Raw genomic sequence first — 24697 nt, forward strand, 5'->3', positions numbered from 1 at the left:
CTTGTGAATTTGGAATCCTTGTTTTTTGGAGTCTTGCCTTCCATGGAGGAGCTACCACATTGCAGAGTGAGGGCATAAGGCCTTCTTCTCACAGGACCAAAAGGATACTTTATCTTTTCCTCAGTGGCCCTTCCTTCTGCTTTTCTAAAGATGGGCATAACTGTCCCAGTGGCTTTAGATTTTGAAACCCAAAGCTCTAAGGTGGGTTTTAGGCTTCTGTGTTCTTCTTCATCATGAACCTTTCCTAAGACACAGAATATACTAACTACCTTCTTAGAGAAGACAGATGGACAGATGGGGAAATGTTGAATGCAAAGCTTAATATCTTTAAAAAAAAAAAGAAAAATGTCCTGCATTAAATATTGAATCACTAATACGTTGGTTTTAATAGCCTTGTGTCTTTGTAAGTCTGTAGTCAAGTTCATGTTCAAGTGGGCTACAACATACATATGATTTGTTAAGTCTATGTAGAAAAATGTATCATCCTTGAATGTCAGGCTCTATTAGAATTGTCTAGAAGGTTTAGCATAATTTATCACAGTGATGCCAAAAATTTGAAGAAGTTGAATAGAGACTGAAATCTCTAGTCTAGACAAAATTCTGATTCCCTTATTTTTTGCAGGCATCTCTTCAGAAGTCCCAAGAGACATAATTAAGAGTTTGGAGATTCAGTTGTTATAAAAGTGTAAACTGATGTCTTTCTAATATCACAGCCAACTTTCTAAATATGTAGCATGGTGACTATCCTTTTTCATACTAAGAATGACAGGCAAGGATTTTGGTAATGTTACCATAGGAACAATGGAGGGGCAGGATACCATTAGCTGCACTGTAGTAATCTGTCTTCCTTTTATGATTCCAATGCTTATCTAAGTCCAAGGAATTACCTACTACCCCTCTTCCTATGAATATTCTTCAAAGACACAACTATCTTTCTTTCCCCACACTTTCCTTCTGGCCTCCAAATAGGGGCTGTATTGTGACATCCGTCAGCTGGTCCAGTTTATCAAGGAGGCCCATGGGAATGTCTTCAGGAGAGTGGCCCTCAGTGCTTTGCTTGACAGTGCTGAGAAGTTGGCACCAGGGAAAAAGGTGGAGGAAAATGAACCGGAATCTAAGCCTGGAAGAGGAAAAAGGTTGGAAGCTTGAGCTCTCTGAATATGAGGGTTTGCCCAGTCTATAGAATATAATGTCCTGTTGTATTGTCCATGATGTGAAATTCCAGGGCAGGGATGAAGGACTGTCCTGTATGAGTGATACCACTGGCAGTGGCCCAGCTGCAGCTTAGAAAACGGATGAGTTTCCTATCAAAAAAATGCTGCCTCTGTATGAATCAGAGCTCAGTTGATCCCAAACTTTCATACACTTGAACCTTACTTCATAGCTCTTACTTATCCGGTAAAATGTTATGTATGTTTTAGTCCCTTCAATAGGTATAACTTATATTTTTTGTCTAGAAAGAAAAATCAATTACTGATACCATATGATTCTGTTCAGTAAGTAATATTTTTAACATGGTGAATGATAAAAAACTGAGACATGTCCAGTTATGTTTTCTTCTAGTAAACATGAATTTAAGGGCTTTGCAGGTGACTCAGTGGTAAAGATTCTGTCTGCCAATGCAGGAGATGTGGGCTCACTTTCTGGGTCAGGAAGATCCCCTGGAGAAGGAAATGGCAACCAATTCCAGTATTCTTGCCTAGGAAATTCCATGGATAGAGGAGCCTGGCAGGCTATAGTCCATGGGGTCACAAAGAGTTGGACATGACTTAGTGTCTAAACAACAAGAAGCATGAATTTATTGTATGCCTGTTCTATAAGAAATGTCACTTATGAAGATTAAAAGAAATGTCTCAATTTAACATCCTGCCTGCAGTTACTGCCTCTGTGTGCAATGATGGTATTGTAGTGTTCTTAGGCAATAATGCAGCTAGGTCATAAGTTAAATGGTAGGACATAAATTCCATAGCACATAGACTCATGATGGTATAGCGGATGTGCAGTCCATTTAGGTTGTCTGTAACAGTGTTTTGCTTTATGAAGTCTACAAATTACTGAGAAGTGGTGTCCTGCTCTGCTGTGATTGGTGGAATGCACCATTTGCACAGGTCAGAGGCGGGAAGCGTGGTGGATAAAGGCCAGGTGACTGCCGCACCTGAGGAATGTCGCAGCTTTATGTCCGGTCGCCCCTCACAGACTCCAGAGCAGTAAGTAGAATTAGCTTTGTCTCCAATGCAATGGGCTGAGCACTTCCTCCTGGAAGAAATTCTATTTCCCAAGCTGCTATTTGCTTTTCGTTTCTGTTGAACTTCTCCTTGCTTCTGCCCTTTACTTTTCATTCCTGTGCGGCTTATCTCTACAGGCTCAAATCACAAGTAATCAACTTCACGCTTCCAGGAAGCCTCCCTCACTGCCTTTCCTATTTCCAGCCTCTACCCTACTTCTGTCTCCCCTGCACAATCTTGCAGCTAAATCTTGAAAAGTAGCATGTATAGCAGGTACGAGGGCGATGTCATCCACTTTCTTGCTTAAAATATCACTTATAAATCACTTATAACTGTCAATAATTGAAGCTTTATCCAGAAATAAGTAAGATAATCTTCTCTCATGTCCAGCTTTACCTGGAACAGACTCATCCATTTCATCTTGGTTCTTGGTTCTCTCCAGAGATCCACTCTACTGCCTCTGATATCAGTTTATTTCCATTTTTGATAATGGCAATATCAAAAGCATCATGAAAATAGTGCCCCCAGAAAATGTTAGGATTATTGTAGAAACTAAATACCATCTAGTTCCATACAAGACTCATTTGTATGCATTCTCTTGGGACCTATTTACTCATAAGTGATGTTGATCAATACTTAAAATATGATCCTTTTAGTATGCCATTCTATCTCCCAAAACCATTATTTAGTACAAAATGATTATTATTCCAGAAATTCTGTAGGGTATTCTGGGTTTTATGGTATCCCTTCTGTATGGGCAAGGAAGTCATGTCATCATATAGGACCCTGGCAACCCACAACAAGCAAGCAAAACCTTTAAGGAACAAAAAGCCTGCACAGTTCTTATAGCCCTTCAAAATTTTAGAAACTGCCCCTAAAATGATTGGGTAAAAGTAGTTCAGTTGCTCAGTCGTGTCCAGCTCTTTGCAACCCCATGGACTGCAGCATGCCAAGCTTCCCTGTCCATCACCAATTCCCAGAGCTTGCTCAAACTCTTGTCCATCGAGTCAGTGATGCAAGTAAGGAGAAGATAAATCAATTCCATGGGTCCAGCGACCATGTGAGTTTTTAATTAACCACTACAGCCCCAATGCCTCAGTGGGCCTTGCTGGGTCCATAGTAGGCTCTTAATATATATCAAGAATGAATGTATGAAAGTCAATGAAAGGATGGACTTATTGAATTACCATTAAGCCTTTGTCTTCTTTAATTTCTATTCTCAAAATTGAAGTTTAGTTTTTCCCTTAAAGACGTTTTTAAGGACATAATAAAAATCCAAACATAAGTTCTAAGAGGAAAAAAAAAAGGTGAAAGGCAAAGATTTGTCTGAGGCTGAATAACCAACCATAAGACTAGTTAAAAGTCCTTACATACAGAATCTATCCAAAAAAAAAAAAAATGAGAGAGGACTTTTTTCCCCAAAATAACACTAACAACTATTGAGTTAATCTGAACAATAAGCATGATTTAATAAGTTAACTAGATTTAAAACATAAAACTATCTACCTTGATAGGTGATCTAGTTTCCTCAATTGCAGATATTCTCTTTCTGTAGTTCTATAAATACCACCTGATTTCTTAGCATTTAGCATGTGTCTATTCTCTCCCTTGAGGAAAGATACATGTTTTAATATGCCTCTGCATAGCAATTTCCACTTGTGGGGGTGTCGTAGAATGTCAAGTGTGGAAATTTTCCCTGCTCCAAGTGGGCCCAGAAGATGAGCTGCCACATGTCCTCTGTTTAGCACTGAAGAAAGGTAATCCTGGCTCCTACTCCACATGCCACAGGGTAACTAAGCCCGTGTACCACAACTACTGAGCCTACTCTGTTTTCTCTCTCTGTTCCCCTTCCTTCCCCTTCATACCCTTGGCTTCTCTGTTTTCCCTCTTAAAAGTCACATTAACTGAGTGATATTAAAACCAGTTCTATGTGCCCATTTCTCTGAAACTCATGATTGATACATACCCTTTGGACAAAGCTGATTTGGCACTTTATTATAAAGCTGATCAATTATAGCTTCCCTGGATATTTCCCCACTCAGGCCACATAGTCAATACTCACCATTGTGTCACACATTCCCCAAAGGTAAAAAATGCTTCATACATACACTGTGAGCATTTGATAAAATAACAGGGAAGTCAAATTCGGAAACACTGATTTAAATTCACACTCTAGGGCTTCCCTGGTGGCTCAGGCAGTAAAGAATCCACCTGTAATGTGGGAGACCTGGGTTCAATCCCTGGTTTGGGACGATCCCCTGGATGAGGGCATGGCAACCCACTCCAGTGTTCTTGTCTGGAGAATTCCCGTGGACAAAAGAGTCTGGTGGGCTATAGGCCATGAGGTCGCAAAGAGTTAGACATGACTGAGCAACTAAGCACCACAATATTTGAGAAGCAGAATGTCCTGCATGAAAATAATAATTAAAGACTTGGGGCTTCCCCGGTGGCTCAGTTGAAGAATCTGCCTGCCAATACAGGAGACAAGGGTTTGATCTCTTATCTGAGAAGATCCCACATGCCACAGGGCAACTAAGCCCATGTACCACAACTACTGAGCCTCGTGCTCTGGAACCCAGAAGCTCCAACTGCTGAGCCCTTGCCCTGCAACTACTGAAGCCTGTGTGCCTGGAGCCTGTGCTCCACGAGAGTAGACACCACAATGAGAAACCCTCCCACTGCGACAGAGAGTAGCCCTCACAGCAACAATGACGAGCACAGCCAAAAATAAATACATAAAATTATTCTTGAAATGATAGTTAAAGGTTTTTATTACTCTCATGACATTTTGAGAGAGAAAACCTGCAACCCTATATAAATATCCCCAGAAAATGATTGTTTTTATACAGTATTATCAAATTTTAGGTAGATCCCAGGCCCCAATGCTTACACATAAATCATTACCTAAAACCCCCAAAACAAATTTCATCATATGTTACTATTTTCTCTAACCTTTTCTTTCCAAATGACTAAGTAATATATGTTGATCAAGTTGCCAAATGTGGAAAACACAAAAAAATAGAGAAAAGTAATTGTAAAATCAAAATATCTTCAACTAGAGATAACCACCATTAATATTTGGTATATTATGTTGAATACACATTTGAGCATGTGTACAGACAAGTTTACACACAGACACATAATCACATGTGTGCTTCTTTAAAAAAACTAACCTGATGATAACTTGCTTAATCCATTTGTTTGACCACTGCCTTTTAACTTTACAATGTATCATGAATGTACCTCTTTTCATTAGTCTTATGAAAATAGCATTTTAATGACTACGGAGGGTGCCATCATATGGAAGACCCACAATTTCTTCAACTGTTTCCCTAGAATTGAATATTGAAATTGTTTCCAGTGTTTTAACATTGGCCCAAAATCTCAGTGAGCATCTAACCTTCTTATATCTACATCTTAGTATATTGTTCCATCATTTCCTGGGAATATCTTCCTGGAAGTTGAATTTCTGTGTCATTGTTGTAGACATAAGCTCTACATCACATATTACCAAATTACCTTCCAGAAAGGTTGAATCATTCTATCTCACCATGACTGTATCATAGTACCCCTGCTTTCTTTCCATCTCCTTACCCCTTCTTAATCTTTGTCTTTTTAATGAGTGAAAATAGAGATCTGATTTCAACTGGCCTTTTTTTTGTTAATACCTAATGAAATTAAACTCTGTATTACCATTGGCCACTTGTCTTTCTCCTCTTGTGAAATGCCCTAGTCAAAAATCCCTTTGGCAATGTTCCCATTTGTCTTATTAAGTCAGACTAAACTTTTTTTTTTTTACTTTTAAGCTGTAAGATTCTTTGACATAAGAAAGCTAAATAATCAGGCATCATAAAAATAACAGTGAAAAATTATGGTATGATGCATCCCCTGGGTGTGGTGATTGTATTTTATTTATTCATGCATTCAAATATTTGTATGAGTTTATTTAGGGACAAGAATTATACGGTCCTGAGGTGGAGATGGGGGTAGAATATGGTACTACACACTGCTCAGGGAACTTCAAAGAAAAAGTTAAATATTTACTGACACTGTAAGTATTTTTTTATGACCCACACTCACAGACGATTACCTGCGATAATATTTAGTCTTACACTACGGTTGAAACAAAATGATGACCTCAACTTGACAGCTGAGCTGTATCTATTTTCAGGAAGAGCTCAGGGAGTCAAGCTGGGTCTTCCTCCTTCCATTCCCACTCTGCCCTTTGCTAATCCCAGCCCATCACAGCTCATCTTGCATGATTTGCCTCCATGTCACTGACAGGAGGTTGAAAGAGAGTTAAGAGACTTTCACATGTGTTGTCAGACATTTAACCATCCCCTTGCCCGCTTTCAGCGATGAACAAATGCAAGGGGGAAACCTGGGGCGAAAAGATTTCTGGCGCAAGATGTTCAAATCCCAGAGTGCAGCGAGTGACACCAGCAGCCAGTCTGAGCAAGACACTTCAGAATGCACCACTGCCCATTCAGGGACCACCTCTGACAGGCGCGCCCGCTCGCGGTCCCGCAGGATTTCACTCCGGAAGAAGCTTAAACTTCCCATAGGTAAAAGTATGTCTTTATTTTATGGATTCTCTTATTCCCTGCCATGTCCTCAAGTCAGCTCGTAATCAGAACAGAGCAATGCATGTGAAAGTAGAGAAAGGGAAAGCTTTCAAGTCACAAACCCTAGGGTGATTCATTCATTCATTCATTTCTTTCAGCAGGTATTTCTCAAACCTTTACTGTGAGCTTCTAGGGTGTGCAAACACTGTGCTAAACTTCAGTGATTAAATGATGAGCAGCATTTCACAGTGTCTGACTTTGCTGAACTTACAATCTTTGAGGGGTGGCGACCTCTGAAGCAGATCATTATACAACAAAGTATACTTGCAAGCTATGAGTTTTATGAAGGAAATCTACATGGTGCTGTGAAAGCATGCAATAGCAAGACCCAATCTAAATGGGAAGAGGAGGCGGATATCAGGGAAGGCTTCCTGAAGGAAGGGACATTAATATCTGCAGAGTACTTGGGAGAAAGAGGAAGGAGAGCACTCCAAGTGGTAGTAACGCAATATGCAAAGGTATTAGGAGGGAGGGACATGGAAGAACTGAGACAAGAGTGTCTGCATGACAATGGTGGAGCCATAGAGACCAGAGTATTGTGGGCCTTGCAAATCACTTGGCTCTTCATCTTTTAGCCCTACAGAGGCCAGATGGGATGTTGAACAGGGGGGTAACATAAGCCATAAGCAAGTAGATTTTTTTCTAGATCACTGCATGGAAAACAAACTGGAAGCGGCATGAGTAGGTAAGGGGGATCAGATAGAAAACTTCATTACGGTCCAGGTATAAGTAACAATAGCTTAGACTGGGTGGTGACCATGTAGACGGAAAGAAATGGACATATTTGAGAGATACTTAGGAGATAAAATCAACAGGACTTAATGGAAGATGTGAAATTTGACAAGGACTACATGGATTACACTTTTGATCACCCAAGAGGCCCAGGTTCTTTTTGTCCTGATCTTAGTCATGTGATCTTATAGTCCAATAGTGAATGTTTTTTTTCAAAGCGTGTACATTTTGAAAACAATTTTTGTTCACTTTTGTTTACATTGGGTCATGTAATTTTCATTGCTTTTTGGCCCATGCCAACATTTTTGTCTAATCCATTTGGGAGAAAATGCTATAATGGTCTAATTTTTTAAAAAAATTATTAACTAGGAAACTGGCTGAAACGCTCGTCCCTCTCGGGCCTGGCAGACGGCGTGGAAGACCTCCTGGACATCAGTTCTGTGGACCGCCTGTCTTTCATCAGGCAAAGCTCCAAGGTAAACAGGATGTTACTTACGTAAGGGAATGTTGTAGTCACTAACAGAAAAATGTCAGGGCTGAGAAGTGCTAAACACCTGGAGGGGCTGAAGAAATTCTCTTCACATTTAGTAAGTTTGGAGAACTTAAATGCACTATGGAAACTAAGATGTCTTAGTATTAGGCAATCACAGAAAGGAAAACAGTGACAAAAACTTTAAATAAAATTGTAACGCAGCTTTAAAGAGGTATAGAGCTATTTGTGCTCGTGCTCAGTTGTGTCTGACTCTTTGTGACCCCGTGGGCTGAAGCCCACCAAACTCCTCCATCTGTGAAATTTTCCAGGCAAGTATACTGGAGTGGGTTGCCGTTTCCTCTTCCAGGGGATTTCTGGGCCCAGGGTTCGAACTTGTGTCTCCTGCATTGGCAGGCAGATTCTTTACCACTGAGTCACCTGGGAAGCCCCATATAGATATTAATTCCCAGCTACTTTTAACACACATGTGAGATCCTCACATCTTGAGATCCTGTTGAAGGACACATAACTACAGTGTGCATAGATTTCTTTTATACACACACAGAGTTTATCTTTGTTCCCTCCTTTTCCTACCCTCTGAACCATTCTCCCCATTGACAAGAACAAAGAAGCTCAGGGTGATTTTTCCCACTATGGCCTTCGTCTGTTAAGCATCGTAGTAGCCTGCAGTTTGGAAAAGGTCATAATTCTTACTGAAAGCCATTTTGATTGATTCTTGATTCCAATCTTGATTTCAGCTTGTGCTTCTTCCAGCCCAGCATGTCTCATGATGTACTCTACATAAAAGTTAAATAAGCAGGGTGACAATATACAGCCTTGACGTACTCCTTTTCCTATTTGGAACCAGTCTGTTGTTCCATGTCCAGTTCTAACTGTTGCTTCCTGACCTGCATACAGGTTTCTCAAGAGACAGGTCAGGTGGTCTGGTATTCCCATCTCTTTCAGAATTTTCTACAGTTTGTTGTGATCCACACAGCCAAAGGCTTTGGCATAGTCAATAAAGCAGAAATAGATGTTTTTCTGAAACTCTCTTGCTATTTCGACGATCCAGCAGATATTGGCAATTTGATCTCTGGTTCCTCTGCCTTTTCTAAAACCAGCTTGAACATCTGGAAGTTCACGGTTCATGTATTGCTGAAGCCTGGCTTGGAGAATTTTGAGCATTACTTTACTAGCATGTGAGATGCGTGCAATTTTGCATTTGTTTGACCTTTCTTTGGCATTGCTTTTCTTTGGGATTGGAATGAAAACTGACCTTTTCCAGTCCTGTGGCCACTGCTGAGTTTTCCAAATTTGCTGACATATTTAGTGCAGCACTTTCACAGCACCATCTTTTAGGATTTGAAATAGCTCCACTGGAATTCCATCACCTCCACTAGCTTTGTTCATAGTGATGCTTCCTAAGGCCTACTTGACTTCACATTCCAGGATGTCTGGATCTAGGTGAGTGTGAGTGATCACACCATTGTGATTATCTGGGTTGTGAAGAGCTTTTTTTGTACAGTTCTTTTGTGTATTCTTACCACCTCTTCTTAATGTCTTCTGCTTCTGTTAGGTCCATACCATTTCTGTCCTTTATCGAGCCCATCTTTGCATGAAATGTTCCCTTGGTATCTCTAATTTTCTTGAAGAGATCTCTAGTCTTTCCCATTCTGTTGTTTTCCTCTATTTCTTTGCATTGATCGCTGAAGAAGGCTTTCTTATCTCTCCTGGCTATTCTTTGGAACTCTGCATTCAAATGGGTATATCTTTCCTTTTCTCCTTTGCTTTTTGCTTCTCTTATTTTCTTAGCTATTTGTAAGGCCTCCTCAGACAGCCATTTTGCTTTTTTGCATTTCTTTTTCTTGGGGATGATCTTGTACATGATCCCTGTCTCCTGTACAAAGTCACAAACCTCTGTCCATAGTTCATCAGGCACTCTGTCTATCAGATCTAGTCCCTTAAGTCAACTTCTCACTTCCACTGTATAGCCATAAGGGATTTGATTTAGATCGTACCTGAATAGTCTAGTCGTTTGCTCCACTTTCTTCAACTTAAGTCTGAATTTGGCAATAAGGAGTTCACGATCTGAGCCACAGTCAGCTCCGGGTCTTTTTTTAGCTGACTGTATAGAGTTTCTCCATCTTTGGCTACAAAGAATATAATCAATCTGATTTTGGTGTTGACCATCTGGTGATGTCCATGTGTAGCGTCTTTTCTTGTGTTGTTGGAAGAGGGTGTTGCTATGACCAGTGCATTCTCTTGGCAGAACTCTATTAACCTTTGCCCTGCTTCATTCTGTACTCCAAGGCCAAATTTGCCTGTTACTCCAGGTGTTTCTTGACTTCCTAGTTTTGCATTCCAGTCCCCTATAATGAAAATGACATCTTTTTGGGTGTTAGCTCTAGAAGGTCTTGTAGGTCTTCATAGGACCATTCAACTTCAGCTCCTTCAGCGTTACTTGTCAGGGCATAGACTTGGATTACTGTGATATTGAATGGTTTGCTTTGGAAACAAACAGAGATCATTCTGTCATTTTTGAGATTGCATCCAAGCACTGCATTTCGGACTCTCTTGTTGACTATGATAACTACTCCATTTCTTCTAAGGTAAAGGTTAGTATAAACACAAGAATTTCTTTTGAGTTAAGTTATCTGACTTCTTGTTTTTTTTCTTAGGTCAAATTCACCAGTGCTGTGAAGCTTTCTGAAGGTGGGCCAGGGAGTGGAATGGAAAACGGAAGAGATGAAGAGGAAAATTTCTTCAAGCGTCTTGGTAAATGTCTCTTGGCCTAAGAATTGCATGCAACTTTCATTATATAAAACAAATATTTATTAGATTAAATGATCTACTTTATATTTTCCTTGATTTCTTAATAATTTTTTCTTCATATGTATGTTGCTTGCATTTCTCTTCACTAGGTCATACCTGACTCTTTGTGACCCCATGGACTTCAGCCTGCCAGGCTTCTCTGTCCATAGGATTTTCCAGGCAGAATACTTAGAGTGGGTTGCCATGTCCTACTCCAGGGGAGCTTCCCAACCCAGGGATCAAACCTGCATCTCCTGGATCTCCTACATTGACAGGCGGATTCTTTACCACTGTGCCACGTGGCAAGCCCTACCCTTTATATAAAGATGTATATACATACATCTCTATCTGTTAACCATTTGGTTTAACACATATTAATGGATGTTCTACTGTGTTCCTCATTCCCTAGTGGGCCCTGGATTTACGAAGAATAAGGCACAGGCTTTTCTTCTGCTGTTCTGTCCTTTATTAAAAATCTGAGAGCTTTAAAGAACCTTCAGATATCCTTTTATCCACCCACCTATCTACTTAGGAATTCTGCACAGTAAATCCCTAACAGGTGGCCAGCCACCCTCTGAGCACTTCCACTGAGGGGGAGCTTATGACTGTACAAAGCAATCTGTTCCAGAACTAGACAGTTTTCATTGTTAGAAAGACTTTCCTTATATTCTGAAAATATACTTGTCCATAAATTTGACTCACTGTACTAGTTTTGGTATCTCTAGCCACCCCCACCCCCACCACACACACACTCATACACTCATTCATACACATATTGCTAGTTTCACCTATTATCTATTTCATGTTCTCTCTTTTGATCTCACTTCTGCTGGTTAAATATTGTTGATTCCTTTTGTTTTCCTTACATAGAAGTGTCTCTAGATCTATCACCACCCCAATTCTGTTTTAGTATGTATCATAATTAGATGATATGCTTTACAAAATGTGGTGCTTCAGATGGAATGTAATACACTATATTTGACTTTAATCAGTGTAATAGATGGAGAAGGCAATAGCACCCCACTCCAGTACTCTTGCCTGGAAAATCTCATGGATGGAGGAGTCTGGTAGGCTGTGGTCCATGGGATCGCTAAGAGTCGGACACGACTGAGCGACTTCACTTTCACTTTTCACTTTCATGCATTGGAGAAGGAAATGGCAACCCGCTTCAGTGTTCTTGCCTGGAGAATCCCAGGGATGGGGGAGCCTGGTGGCTACTGTCTATGGGGTCGCACAGAGTCAGACACGACTGAAGCGACTTAGCAGTAGCAGCAGCAGTGTAATAGATAGTGTAACTCTTAAGCTCCAGGTGTATAACTAGCAGATGGACACGATTTAAGACTGCATTGCCTGTTTTCACATCACAGAGTTAGTTTGTGTTGAATTTGGGATTAGCCTTTGCCAGTTGTCCTTTACATGAATGAATATCATGTATTATTTTGATGTAGTAGTACTAATTCTTCATCTCAGAATAAGTAATATGTATTGTTTCATTAACATGAAGGATAGTTAAGTCACTTACCCAGGAAGGAAATTAAGAGATAGGACCCAAAACAAGTTAAATTCTGAATCTTCTGTACAATTGTGCTATAAAAACCCATCAGCAGGGACCTCCCTGGACAGCTCCTAGAATACATATAGTTGATTTATTGATTGACAACTTGTGGCTACCATTTTCAGTCAATGATACCTTTAATATACTCATGATCAGCAAGAACGTTCCCACATTATTGCAAAAACATCACCAGACTTTACCAAAAAATTATTTCATAGATACCTTTATGACTCTGTCAAAAGGAGGAAAGTAATTTAGTTTAACGTGATATTTTCTTCACCAAACCAAATGGTTCCTATGTGGTTTTGTCTTTTTAGTGATCCTCTGTATCTAATTCTCTCTTACAGAATTTGGCTAGGTATAGATACATCAAAGGGGCTTCCTAGGTGGTGCTAGTGGTAAGAACCTGCCTGCCAACGCAGGAGATGTAAGAGATGTGGGTTCCATCCCTGGGTTGGGAAGATGCCCTGGAGGAGGAAATGGCAACCCATTCCAGCATTCTTGCCTGGAAAATCCCATGGACAGAGGAGCTGGGCAGGCTACAGTCCATAGGGTCATAAAAGGTCAGGTCTGTGGTTTCAGGAATCTTCCTATTAATTGGGAACTTTGTCATTTTCAGTCTTCTTGCACTCTTTCCAGTCATATTTCAGAGAAGATGCATCTAATGTTCAAAGTTGTTAGTATTATAAACAGATTTTTGTGGTGGTTGTTTGAGAAGGAAGTGTGGAACTAAAGTACATTCTCTAAATGTGTGCTGTGTTAGCTGAATGTCATTTGACTAGTACTGTGGTTGCATCTTCAGGTCCTTTCTGTGCACTGGACTATAATTTGATGAAAATGAGACATAACCTCAGAGATTCGGGACTCTCACATTTGTTGCCTTCTTAATGAAGCTTTTCTGTACTTTCCCATTTGTAAATTTTTTTTAGCAGAAAAGAAGAAAGCACGATTGATTTGTTTATCCTCCTTTTGAGTTGTTTATCTCCCTTCCTTCTTCAAGTAATAGGTCAATATTTTTATTCTTACTCTTATTCCAAACATGTTATCATTAGTCTTGCTCGTGCACCTTAGTTTCTTCTGGATTTTGTGTTTTTCTCACCACTGTTCTTACAGACTTCAGCCATTGTTTCAGGTATTCTTTATATTTCGTTTACAAATAGAAAAGACCTGATACAAAATATTCACACATCCTGAGTCTGGGGTGAGTTTGCGTCAATAGTACCCACAATACAGTCTCTACCTGTGTGTCTAGAAGACAAAATGATTAAAATCTGGAACTGATTCTGGGATATTTAATGTGTTTTTGACTGAGAAAAGAATATGGTTTGTACATCATCATTCTTTATCCATAATCTCTGGCTTGTTAAACATTTTTAAAATATTCTATGAGATAATTCTTTTGGAATGTTTTGCAAGAGACAGATATCCCCAGCTATTCTAAAATATCAAAACAACATTATCTGCTCATCTGAGTACATTGTATTTTGCAACAACTGCCATCCTTGACCTTGTAAACATCTTAACTTTGAACCTGCTTTTGCTTTTTATTTCTTTCTTTTCCTTTTTCTAATACTTTGCAATCTGTTAATAGATGATCACCGTGCATCCATTATAGATGCATTGTCCATTTCTTTCTCATTTAAATTACTTTAATTACCTATTTTCTCTGTTTCTTTAAAGTTGTTGAAGAAACCAAATACTAAACATTCTTACTCTCAGTTTCAATGTAGTACTCTAACTTCCCTGGGTTAAGATAAAATGAATACATGGTTGAATTTTTTTAATCTAAGATTTTATTCAACAAATGAAAAATATGTCTACTGAACATTTACAGAACTGAAATTACACTCAGAGACCAGCCATCTTTTTCTTCTATATTTTCCTATTTGCTAAGAATATTTCATTTTAGAAATCATATTGTCTCTATTTGAAGGAAGATATTTCATTAACTAAAATAATGTTTTCTCCCCCCAACTGACCAGGAAAATTGACTGACTTCTTTGTGCTCAGCTCTGTCATGAATTGTACGGAAAATGCTTCTTAAAGAAATACTAGATTTTGAAATGTCTTTTGAGATGTAGCAACTTTTTGGAAATGCATCCTATGTAAATTATACATCAGTAAATTTAATGTAAAAAATAGTCAATAAGTGTAACTAGAATGTATTGAGACTAAAAGATTAATCATGATGGAGCAAACCAAGAGGCATCCTTACATTCTAGTAAATGTATATAAAAGATTAATAAGGAAGAGGTACATTTTATAGGCAAATTACTTTTAATGTTTCTTTCATTATCACAATATGAAAGGTCAACAGGGTACAGCTAGACAGTCTGTAACATGTACAGTGTTGATTAATTTCTTACAGTATATTTTCTTGAAATAATCACAACCTTCAGCAGGATGTAAAAGTCTTCAACATAAACACTTGGGTATTCTAAAGACATAGTATGGCCTGGTGGTAAGATTATTACTAGTTTGGATTTGAATTCTCACCTTATGACTTTCTGTTGCATGAACTTCGACAGAGCTAGTTCACCTGTCCTTTCCTCTTTCTCTCTCTGCTTCTATTCTTTCTCATTCTCTCTCTCTTTAAAATCATTTTAAAGATCTATCTTTTATAGCTGTTACAAAAAATAGAATAAATTATAAAATATCTCTCATACAGTACTTGACACATACTAAGTGCTCAAAGAGTTAGTAAATATATTGTTATCTATTAACACTATATGGGCTTCCCAGCTGGCACTAGTGGTAAAGAACCTACTTGCCAGTGCAAGAGATGAGATATAAGAGATACAGGTTCTATCCCTGGGTCAGGAAGATTCCCTGGAGGAGGGCATGACAACCCACTCAAGTATTCTTGCCTGGAGAATCCCATGGACAGAGGAGTCTGGTGGGCTGTAGTCCACATGATCAGAAAAACTGCTGCTGCTGCTAAGTCACTTCAGTCGTGTCCGACTCTATGCGACCCCATAGATGGCAGCCCACTAGGCTCCTCTGTCTCTGGGGTTCTCCAGGCAAGAATACTGGAGTGGGTTGCCATTTTTTTCTCCAATGCATGAAAGTGAAAAGCGAAAGTGAAGTCGCTCAGTCGAGCCCGACTCTTAGTGACCCCATGGACTGCAGCCTACCAGGCTCCTCCGTCCATGGGATTTTCCAGGCAAGAGTACTGGAGTGGGGTGCCATTGCCTTCTAGACATGACTGAAGCAACTTGGCACACAAGCACATTAATGCTATATAGATACAATGGAAATTTTCCATTGTAAATAGCTTTTACTTACAGCATGATCCTTACATCCTGGACTTGTGGGGTTTTTACCAAATGTGCATCATCTGTGAATGATTCTTCACAGAATAGATTCTTACCAACAATGATTGTTTTGATCACTTCTGTTTTCATTATTTTATTTTTACTTCTTAACTGTGTTGTTTCTGAAGTTCTATCAAAATGACACTTTCTTGGGAATTCCCTGAAGGTTCAGTGGTTAGGACTCTTCAGGGGGCAGAGATTCTGCCCCCTGAAGGGGAAATGAAGATCCTGTATGCCACCTGGCATGGCAGAAAAAAAAAAAGGAAAGGGAGACTTTCTTTAGTAATATTGAATACATATTTTTAGAAGTAATTATCTTGTCAAAAAAATGGAAAAAATGGTAGTATATTTATTCTTAATGCTTTCTTTAATAAAATGATGAAAACTTTAAAATAAATTAGTTAAATAAGAATTAATTTTTTGACCATCCAGTCTATCTTATACGTTAGTTCTATTTCAAATTTGAGTGTTATCACTTAATGTATCTTATATCTTAATTATGATAAGAAATAATGGAACAACTTGATTCACTAAAAAGAAAAATCTTATTATTTGGGAATTTATCTTAAATTCACAGTTTAAATTTAGGTACAATTAGAGTGTAAATATTGAATTAATGAGATATCCTGTGACATGTGTATCTATTAAAGGACTGTATAAAAATGATTAATAAAGTGATATATAGATAGGAAAAATAACAGGAAGTTACCTGTTCTAATAGTTTTGCTTATGTTCAATGAGTAAATAGAATAGTATTTTGAAAGACAGCTGTCTGAAGACAGTGTTCTCCAGGAAATGTTTGTTCATTATCTGTAGCTTCTAGCTATGCCTTCTTAGGACTATTTGAAATTCTGTCTTCTGAAATTTTTTCCACCTTCAGATTCTTTTTGTGCTACTTCCTTTTGCATTTGATACAAAATATACTTACACTAACTAGAAAAAAATATGGAAGATGCTGAATATGGAATTTTTATTCTAGAATATTTATACTTGAAAAGGAAACACACCCATAAGGAATGAAATATAGGAAATGTTGATAATGATATTTTCATTATATTCTGAGCCATTTTTATACTTATGAAAAATTTCGAACATAGACAAAGAGTAAAAAGGGTGGTCCAGTGGATTCCAAATATCTATCACCCAGTTGTAATAATGAAATTTTTTTTGTAATTTGCTTCATCATATTTTTTAATATATTTTAGAACAAATTCCCCACATCATATAATTTCACACCTATGTAATTTAGCATGATACTGAGATATTTTGAAAGCTGTTGACCAGGAATTGGTAATTATTTTTATACCATGCCATAATTTTTTAGCTTGTGGTAATAAGTCCAATGGAATCTGTTCCCCAAGCTTGAACTGCTTTCAAAGAATGAAAAGCAGGTGCTCACCTTTTCCCACTAGTACACGTGATGGCTGACAGCCCTACATGGGGCACACTATCATGGTAACCCAAGCTCATAGCTAAAAATACCACCCTTTATTTACGAAGAATGCAAGCAATTAAAAGGACAAGTCTAACTCTGGACTTGATTTTTAAGTGCAAATTTGTGTACATTAGTGTTTATTAACAGGAACAAATTATTCACCATATATCCTGCAACTCCCAGTTACAACACACTTGCATGTAGGACACTTTAGTTGAGAGCAACAGCTATGCTGAGGCAGCAAGTGGGAAAGTGGGGTAGTGCTTTGGCGAGATTAAGGTACTTTTTATAGAAGAGGTGAGAAAGCCATTTCCTATAATGGCACCTGTGACTTACTGAGGATCTGGGGTTGGCAACACTGCAAATGAATGGTGTCAGCATACATTAAGCCAAGCACGAAATCAGCCTCCTGGGGGTATATTCTGAAGTGTTAAAAGTCCTTTTCAAAATCATGGGAAGCAATTTGGGCTTGGTTTTTAAAAGTATACTCAATATTATATGAGATTATATATGTTATATATAATATATAAATTATATAAGAGAAACTAAATATTATATATATATGGGTATATATACACACACACATATATACTAGAAATTATAAAAAAGCTATGAGATATTTAGGTTTTTTAAAAAAAAGAATTGTTCAGTTGCTCAGTCGTGTCCGACTCTGTGTGACTCTATGGACTGCAGCAGGCCAGGCTTCCCTGTCCTTCGCCATCTCCCACAGTTTGCTCAAATTCATATCCATTGAGTCAGTGATGCCATCCAACCACCTCATCCTCTGTCATTCCCTTCTCCTCCTTCCTTCAATCTTTCCCAGCTTTAGAGTCGTTTCCAATGAGTCGGCTCTTTGCATCAGGTGGCCAAAGTATTGGAGCTTCAGCATCTGTCCTTCCAGTGAATGTTCAGGATTGATTTCCTTTAGGGAAAAGTACCTGGGGTTAAAAAAGATGAAAAACAGTGATCCTTAGACTTCCTGTATTAAAGTCATGTGACATATTTGTTAATATTCATAACCCCCAGACCTATGGAATCAAAACCTCTAGCAATAGAACCTGATATTATGCATTTTAAGGAACTCCAAACAGATTCTCATTCTTACGGAATGAGAATTTTTCCAACTTAACTGGAAAAATAAGAAAGGATCTATCAGTGGTTCCCAAACTTCTGATTACTGTGTGGTATCAAGCTGGCAGTGTCCTTATCATCTGTGAGGCTTTACAAAGCTCACATTCTCATACTTCTTCCAGAGACACTGGTTCTGAAGTTCTGAATAAGATTCAAAACTTCCCAGATAATTCTGATGCACAGCCAGGTTTGGAAATCTTGGAATTAAATGAGCACCTCTCAAATCCTTTACAACTGTCACTGTCAATGATTCTTTGCATTGGCACCAAGATACCAGGATATTGTCTTTGATATAAGTTTTTTGTAACAGATCTGAAATTGCACAGTGATTTTGCATCGTCCATAAAAGCAGAATTTAGCTGTTGATTACAGGAAGAATTATTTTAAATAATCCCCTTAGCAGTGTTACAGAAGAGACCTGGTATCAAAATGATCAGACCCTATAATCCCTGGTGGTGCAGATGGTAAAGAATCTGCCTGCAGTGCCAGACAGCTGTGTTCAACTGGGTCAGAAAGATCCCCTGGAGAAGGGAACGACTACCCACTCCAGTTCTCTTGCCTGGAAAATCCCATGGATGGAGGAGCCTGGTCATGAGGTTGCTAAGAGTCGGACACGGCTGAGCGACTTCACTTTCACTTTTCACTTTCATTCATTGGAGAAGGAAATGGCAACCTACTCCAGTATTCTTGCCCGGAGAATCCCAGGGACAGGGGAGCCTGGTAGGCTGCTGTCTATGGGATCGCAGAGTCGGACATGACTGAAGCAACTTACCAGTAGCAGCGGCAGTAGGAGCCTGGCGGGCCTACAGTCCACGGGGTCACCAGAGTCGGACATGGCTGAGCGACTAACGCTTTGACTACTGTATTTATCTCTTTAATTTTTAATCATTAAAATTTTTTATTTTCACATAGTTGATTTACGATGTTGTGTTAATTTCTGCTGTATAGCAAAGTGATTCAGTGATACATATATTTATACATTATCTTTCAGATTCTTTTTCACTATGGTTTATCACAGGATATTGAATATAGTTCTCTGTGCTATCCAGTAAGACCTTGGTGTTTATCCACTCTATATATAATAGTTTACATCTGCTAATCCCAAACTCCCAATCCACCCCTCCCTCCCCCTCTCCCCCCTGTCTGTTCTCTAAGGATTGGACCCTATATTTAAATAGTTGTGTAACGCCCCATATTTACATACACAACGTGTCACCAGATTCTTAAAAATCAAGGCATGTCCAAATCAAGCATTAGATAGAGAGGAGAGAGGTGTAGTTCAGGAAAATGTTCTCAGGCCAACACTACAGACAATATATTGTTGAAACTTCAAAGCTTTTTTAAAATTTACAACCATTACACTCTCTCTCCTTCTTTCTTCCAACATGGGAAAACCCCCACAGGTTGCCACAGTTTTGATGACCATCTGCCTTCCAACCAAGATGGCGGAAAAAGCAAAAACGTGGTGAATCTTGGAGCAATCCGACAAGGCATGAAGCGCTTTCAGTTTCTGTTAAACTGCTGTGAGCCAGGGACAATTCCTGATGCATCGATCTTGGCAGCTGCCTTGGATCTTGTAAGTTGTTGCAAGAATTTTCTCATCCTGTACTCCGTTCCAGTTAATTCTGCTAATGGCAGAAAGGATTAATCCCCATTCCTAACCCTAACTATGGATTTATGTTTTGGCCTTATTTTTTCTCCTCAGCATTAGTGGGAAAAGGAGGGAAAAGGTGGTGAGGAAAAGAAATGAGGAAAATTCTTAGTAAATAAATTCTATATAGCATCATAATTTAAAGTTTATGAATCTTTTAAATATAATACATATATTAAAATATAGTCTGTATAGCATCATGATTAACAGTATATGAGTCACATTCCAGAACAGTATGAGACTTTCTGGCTTAAAATCTCTCTGACATCTGTTAGCCAAACACTGTAAAATGAGATTAAATGTAATAAGAGTAATAATAATATTATGTCTACCTCCTAGGGCTAGTGTGAGGATTAAATGAGATACTGGATATAAAGTCTTCATTGCAATGCCTGAAATATGGCAAGTTCTCAATGAAGTAGACCATTATTATTGTTAATTTTTATTAGTCATGTCTGTCACATATTAATCCTTTAAACTCCGTCTTGGTCTAATTCCGTTAGTTGAGGGAGAATATGAAGCAAGGATCAATTGAAATTAATAGTACAGAAGCACCTTGAACACTGTATGGAATTATTCACATGTGAGAGATTCAAGAGTATAATGTGAATCTTGTTTAGGAAGTATTTTTGTTAGGTAAACGAAGCCCAGACATGAATTTAGAACTGTCTCTCAATTTCCTTTATTTACCTGCTGGTTTAATAAATTCTACAAATATTGTACAAATACTGGGTACAAAATACCAAGTAAATATCAAGAAATAAAAGTCTTTTATATTAACATTTTAAAAAGAATTAAAGTAGACATTTTTACAACAGAAACCCTTTAGCCCATTTTGTAACTCGTGATCATATAAATGCTGGCACTCATATTTTTGCCTTGGAAAATCATCTAAAGCTTATAATTCATAACATTTTTCTGTGACATTAATAGTTTTTACTGTCATGATATTTAGTGACCAGCAAGGTATGTAGCTTCACATAAGCCTGAAATGCAAATACCACTATAATCATCCAAAGGTTATTTATATAAAATGTTTCAGTCAGTTTCTCACTCTTGGATATTGGCCTTTGCAAATATTTTTCTTAATTCCAAAGTAGTTAATGTGTATTGATATATGCTATGGTGACTGTAAAATGTAGAGAGTCACAGGTCTCCAGGAGAGCTGAGGCGGGTGGCAATCAAACAAAGAATGGGATGCCTGTCTAAAGCAAGAGAGCTAGCAAGGCAGAGAGCCAGTTTCTTGTTATCTAAGGGGGAGAGTGGTAACTTGCCTGTCAGTCTTTTGAGTCATGCATGGTTCTTCTTAATCACATCTTGATCTATTCTGAAAGGAGCACATTAAAATAAATAAATGTAACAAACTGATAAAGAAAGGACAATTGAACATTTAGAAAATGAGTAAGTACATGGTTAGTTCACAAAAAAATACTAAAGCCAGTAAAGTGTGCCACATTTTATTTGCACTTCAGAAATACTCATTAAAATATCCATAAATTCCTATATTAAAACTGTCAGATTTGTAATGATTAGAAAGTGCTCACGGAGTATAAAATGTCATGGTGTTGGTAGCAGTGGAAGCAGCCGGATTTGATTAGGGAACAGAAGAAAGTATTGGAATAACAGTGACAGTGAGAATGCAGTAAGGGTGAGCAGAGCTCTCAGCCTCTCTGGAGTTGTTAGTAATTTTCGACTCAATCTCATCATCGAGGAAGAGAAACATACATTTGATATGTCAAATATCAAATGGAAAGAATGGTGAAATTTGAAAGCCTGGAAGTCAGTGTGACTTACAAGATGCTCATCATATAATAATTGATTAATTAACTCAGCCAATATCTCCTGAAGGTTTCCTATGTGCCAGGCATAGAGCAGTAAAGGGTAACACAGCAGAACTCAACTGGAAAGCATTACTTGTTTTGCAACTTTCCTTATGAAGATAATGTTTGTATGGTGATCTCTTTTCTAGACTTAGAGTGTACAGCATTCTTAGGTTGACAGACTAATGATTAACACTTACTGTGTGCCTACTGTATTTCCAAATAAAAACCAAATGAAGCTCAGAAAGACCACCTGGCCAGGGCTTGAAGTCAACAAATGATAGAGCTGGATTAGAGCAGACCCTCTATTTTATACAACACCATGTTGACTCTCTCATAAAAAAATTATGTGAGATCACCATATGAACTTTAAAATATGAAAAATAAGAAATTCTATATTTTAAACCTGATAGTTTAAATGTGGTTTTAGAAGCTGATGATGACAGAAGCTATTTGAACAATTTTTTAAATACACAATAGCAATGGTACATTAGAACTTTATGGGTAATCTGTGCTGTAGAGTTCCAGAAGTACTATTGTGTCCATCTTGGTCTCAATTCTGAAGTCACAGATAGTTTGGAAAATTTTTAGACAAAGGAACCATTAAATTTTATTAGCACTTACTGATGGTATAAAACAGAAGGAATAAATACTTCCTACGGAGAAGGCTTTTAAGATTTATAAGATATGTGGGCATGGGAAAAACAGGAGGCTTGTGACAAACAGATTGATATATTTGCAGATTTAATAAATAACCCCAGTCAAGCAAATTAACACTGGCTTCTGAATGGAGATTATGTTAATAAGAATATTGATGAGTACTTTGATAGTCATCAATACTTGATGCTGGAATTTTATTCCTTCTCTTCAGATGTTTCCATACCTATATAATCTCTAACTGCTATAATGCTTAGAGTTTCCAACGAGATTCAATTAGTGGCAGAATCCCACAGAACTTTCGAAATTATTTTACACCTTCCAAGTAAGATTGTGGGCAGTTAGTTACCAAATCACTAGATTCTCCTTTCTTCCTTTCCTGTTGGACCAATTCTGGTCTGCTTGATCTTCTCAACCTTATTAATCTCATGGTAAGAAATAAAGGAGATTTGATGTTTATGAGCAATATCTTCAAGCCTCAAAGTAAAGAAGCATTTTCTGATCACTATAGATATCCAGTGGGGCTTCCCTGGTGGCTCAGAGGTTAAAGCGTCTGCCTGGAATGCGGGAGACCCGGGATCGATCCCTAGGTTGGGAAGATCTCCTGGAGAAGGAAATGGCAATCCACTCCAGTACTCTTGTCTGGAGAATCTCATGGAGGGAGGAGCCTGGTAGGTTACAGTCCATGGGGGTCACAAAGAGTCAGACATGACTGAGTGACTTCACTTCACTTCACTTCATAGATATCCAGTGATGAAGTAGATACTTTGAGAAGTAATGAGTTCTTTGTCATTACACTGGACTCAATGGAGGAAGTTTACAGGGGGACTTAAGAAATAGGTGGTTAGTGTGAGTTTCTTTACTATCTGAGAGTCTTTGATTCTAGGTCAAGGTCAAGGAGTATCCAGAGGTCAGTATCAGTCAAGATTAAAAGGAAACAGAGAAATTTTAGGCAGACCTGGTTGGTTGAAAAAAAATACCTAAAACAGATGAGGTAGATAATGATGGTGGCGATGGTAGAAAGAGGAGAGAGGTGGTGGTGGTGGCGATGATGGCAGTCATCGTGATGATAGTAGTCATGGTGGTAGTAGTGGCAGAGATGAGGGTAGAAGATGACAAAGTAACATTTTCATTATTTATCATAGTTTATAAAGCACCTTCATATTCATTATTTTATTTGTTGATATAAGAGGAAAGGATTAAGCCAGGAAATGGTCTCCAAATGAGGGCACCCTTAACTTCAATTTCTCAGATACAGAAAAGTGAAGGAACCAAAATCACTGGTGAATGCTGGCAAGAGTACTGAGAGGAAGGAAAGTGTGGCTGCATGTCCAATATGTTTGAAGCAAAGTGGCATTCTCTTTTTACCATCATTTAAGCAAGTGTGGCAATGGCAGTTGTTCATACCTGTTGATTTGGGGTTAAGAGCCCCTCAAGATTAATATTCACAAATGTCTTTTATTAGATGTGTTATTACATTTTGTATCCTCTGTGTTTGGTTACACTTAATATCTGACTTCATCTGCTTCCTGACTTTCAGAAATGCTTCACTTTTAAATGTTTTACATGTTTTCCAGTGTATTTGTGGTTTTAGTGTATAAATATATAAATATAGAAATATGTAGATATAGATATCTGTCTAGTCAAACCTATGGTTTTTCCAGTAGTCATGTATGGATGTGACAATTGGACTATAAAGAAAGCTGAGCACCGAAGACTTGATGCTTTTGAACTGTGGTGTTTAAGAAGACACTTGAGAGTCCCTTGGACTGCAAGGGGATCCAACCAGTCCATCCTAAAGGAGATCAGTCCTGAACATTCATTGGAAGGACTGCTGCTGAAGCTGAAACTCCAATCCTTTGGCCACCTGATCCGAAAAACTGACTCATTTGAAAAGACCCTGACTCTGGGAAAGATTGAAGGTGGGAGGAGAAGGATGAAATGGTTGGATGGTATCACCGACTCAAATGGACATGAGTTTGAGTAAACTCCAGGAGTTGGTGATGGACAGGGAAGCCTGGCATGCTGCAGTCCGTGGGGTCTCAAAAAGTCAGACATGACTGAGCGACTGAACTGAACTGAGATGTAGATATAAATGACATAGATGGATAGATTGATGATAGATACCGATGTCAGATATATATGCAGATGCATATGTACATACAGATGGGTACAGATAGGTAGATAGGTAGACATAGATATACATACAGATATAGGAATAGATTCTACCATTTCATCCTCTATGATTTAAGAGAGGAAGGGAAAATGA

At 38.4% G+C, this 24697-nt stretch overlaps 1 protein-coding gene across 3 annotated transcripts in view; it reads left to right on the plus strand.

Moving 5' to 3' along the window:
- Window positions 1-24697, plus strand: part of UNC80 (unc-80 homolog, NALCN channel complex subunit) — a 208117-nt gene that overhangs the window by 58428 nt on the left and 124992 nt on the right. For 2 of the 3 annotated variants that reach the window (XM_068967658.1, XM_068967659.1), the window contains exons 17-22: window positions 970-1136; window positions 2109-2207; window positions 6582-6796; window positions 7952-8058; window positions 10733-10829; window positions 19704-19876. In XM_068967658.1, coding sequence (XP_068823759.1) covers window positions 970-1136; window positions 2109-2207; window positions 6582-6796; window positions 7952-8058; window positions 10733-10829; window positions 19704-19876 — 858 coding nt within the window. The remainder of the gene's footprint in view (window positions 1-969; window positions 1137-2108; window positions 2208-6581; window positions 6797-7951; window positions 8059-10732; window positions 10830-19703; window positions 19877-24697) is intronic. The other variant, XM_068967657.1, reaches the window with a different exon arrangement.

Source organism: Capricornis sumatraensis, chromosome 3, assembly GCF_032405125.1.
Source record: "Capricornis sumatraensis isolate serow.1 chromosome 3, serow.2, whole genome shotgun sequence".
Classification (NCBI taxonomy): domain Eukaryota; kingdom Metazoa; phylum Chordata; class Mammalia; order Artiodactyla; family Bovidae; genus Capricornis; species Capricornis sumatraensis.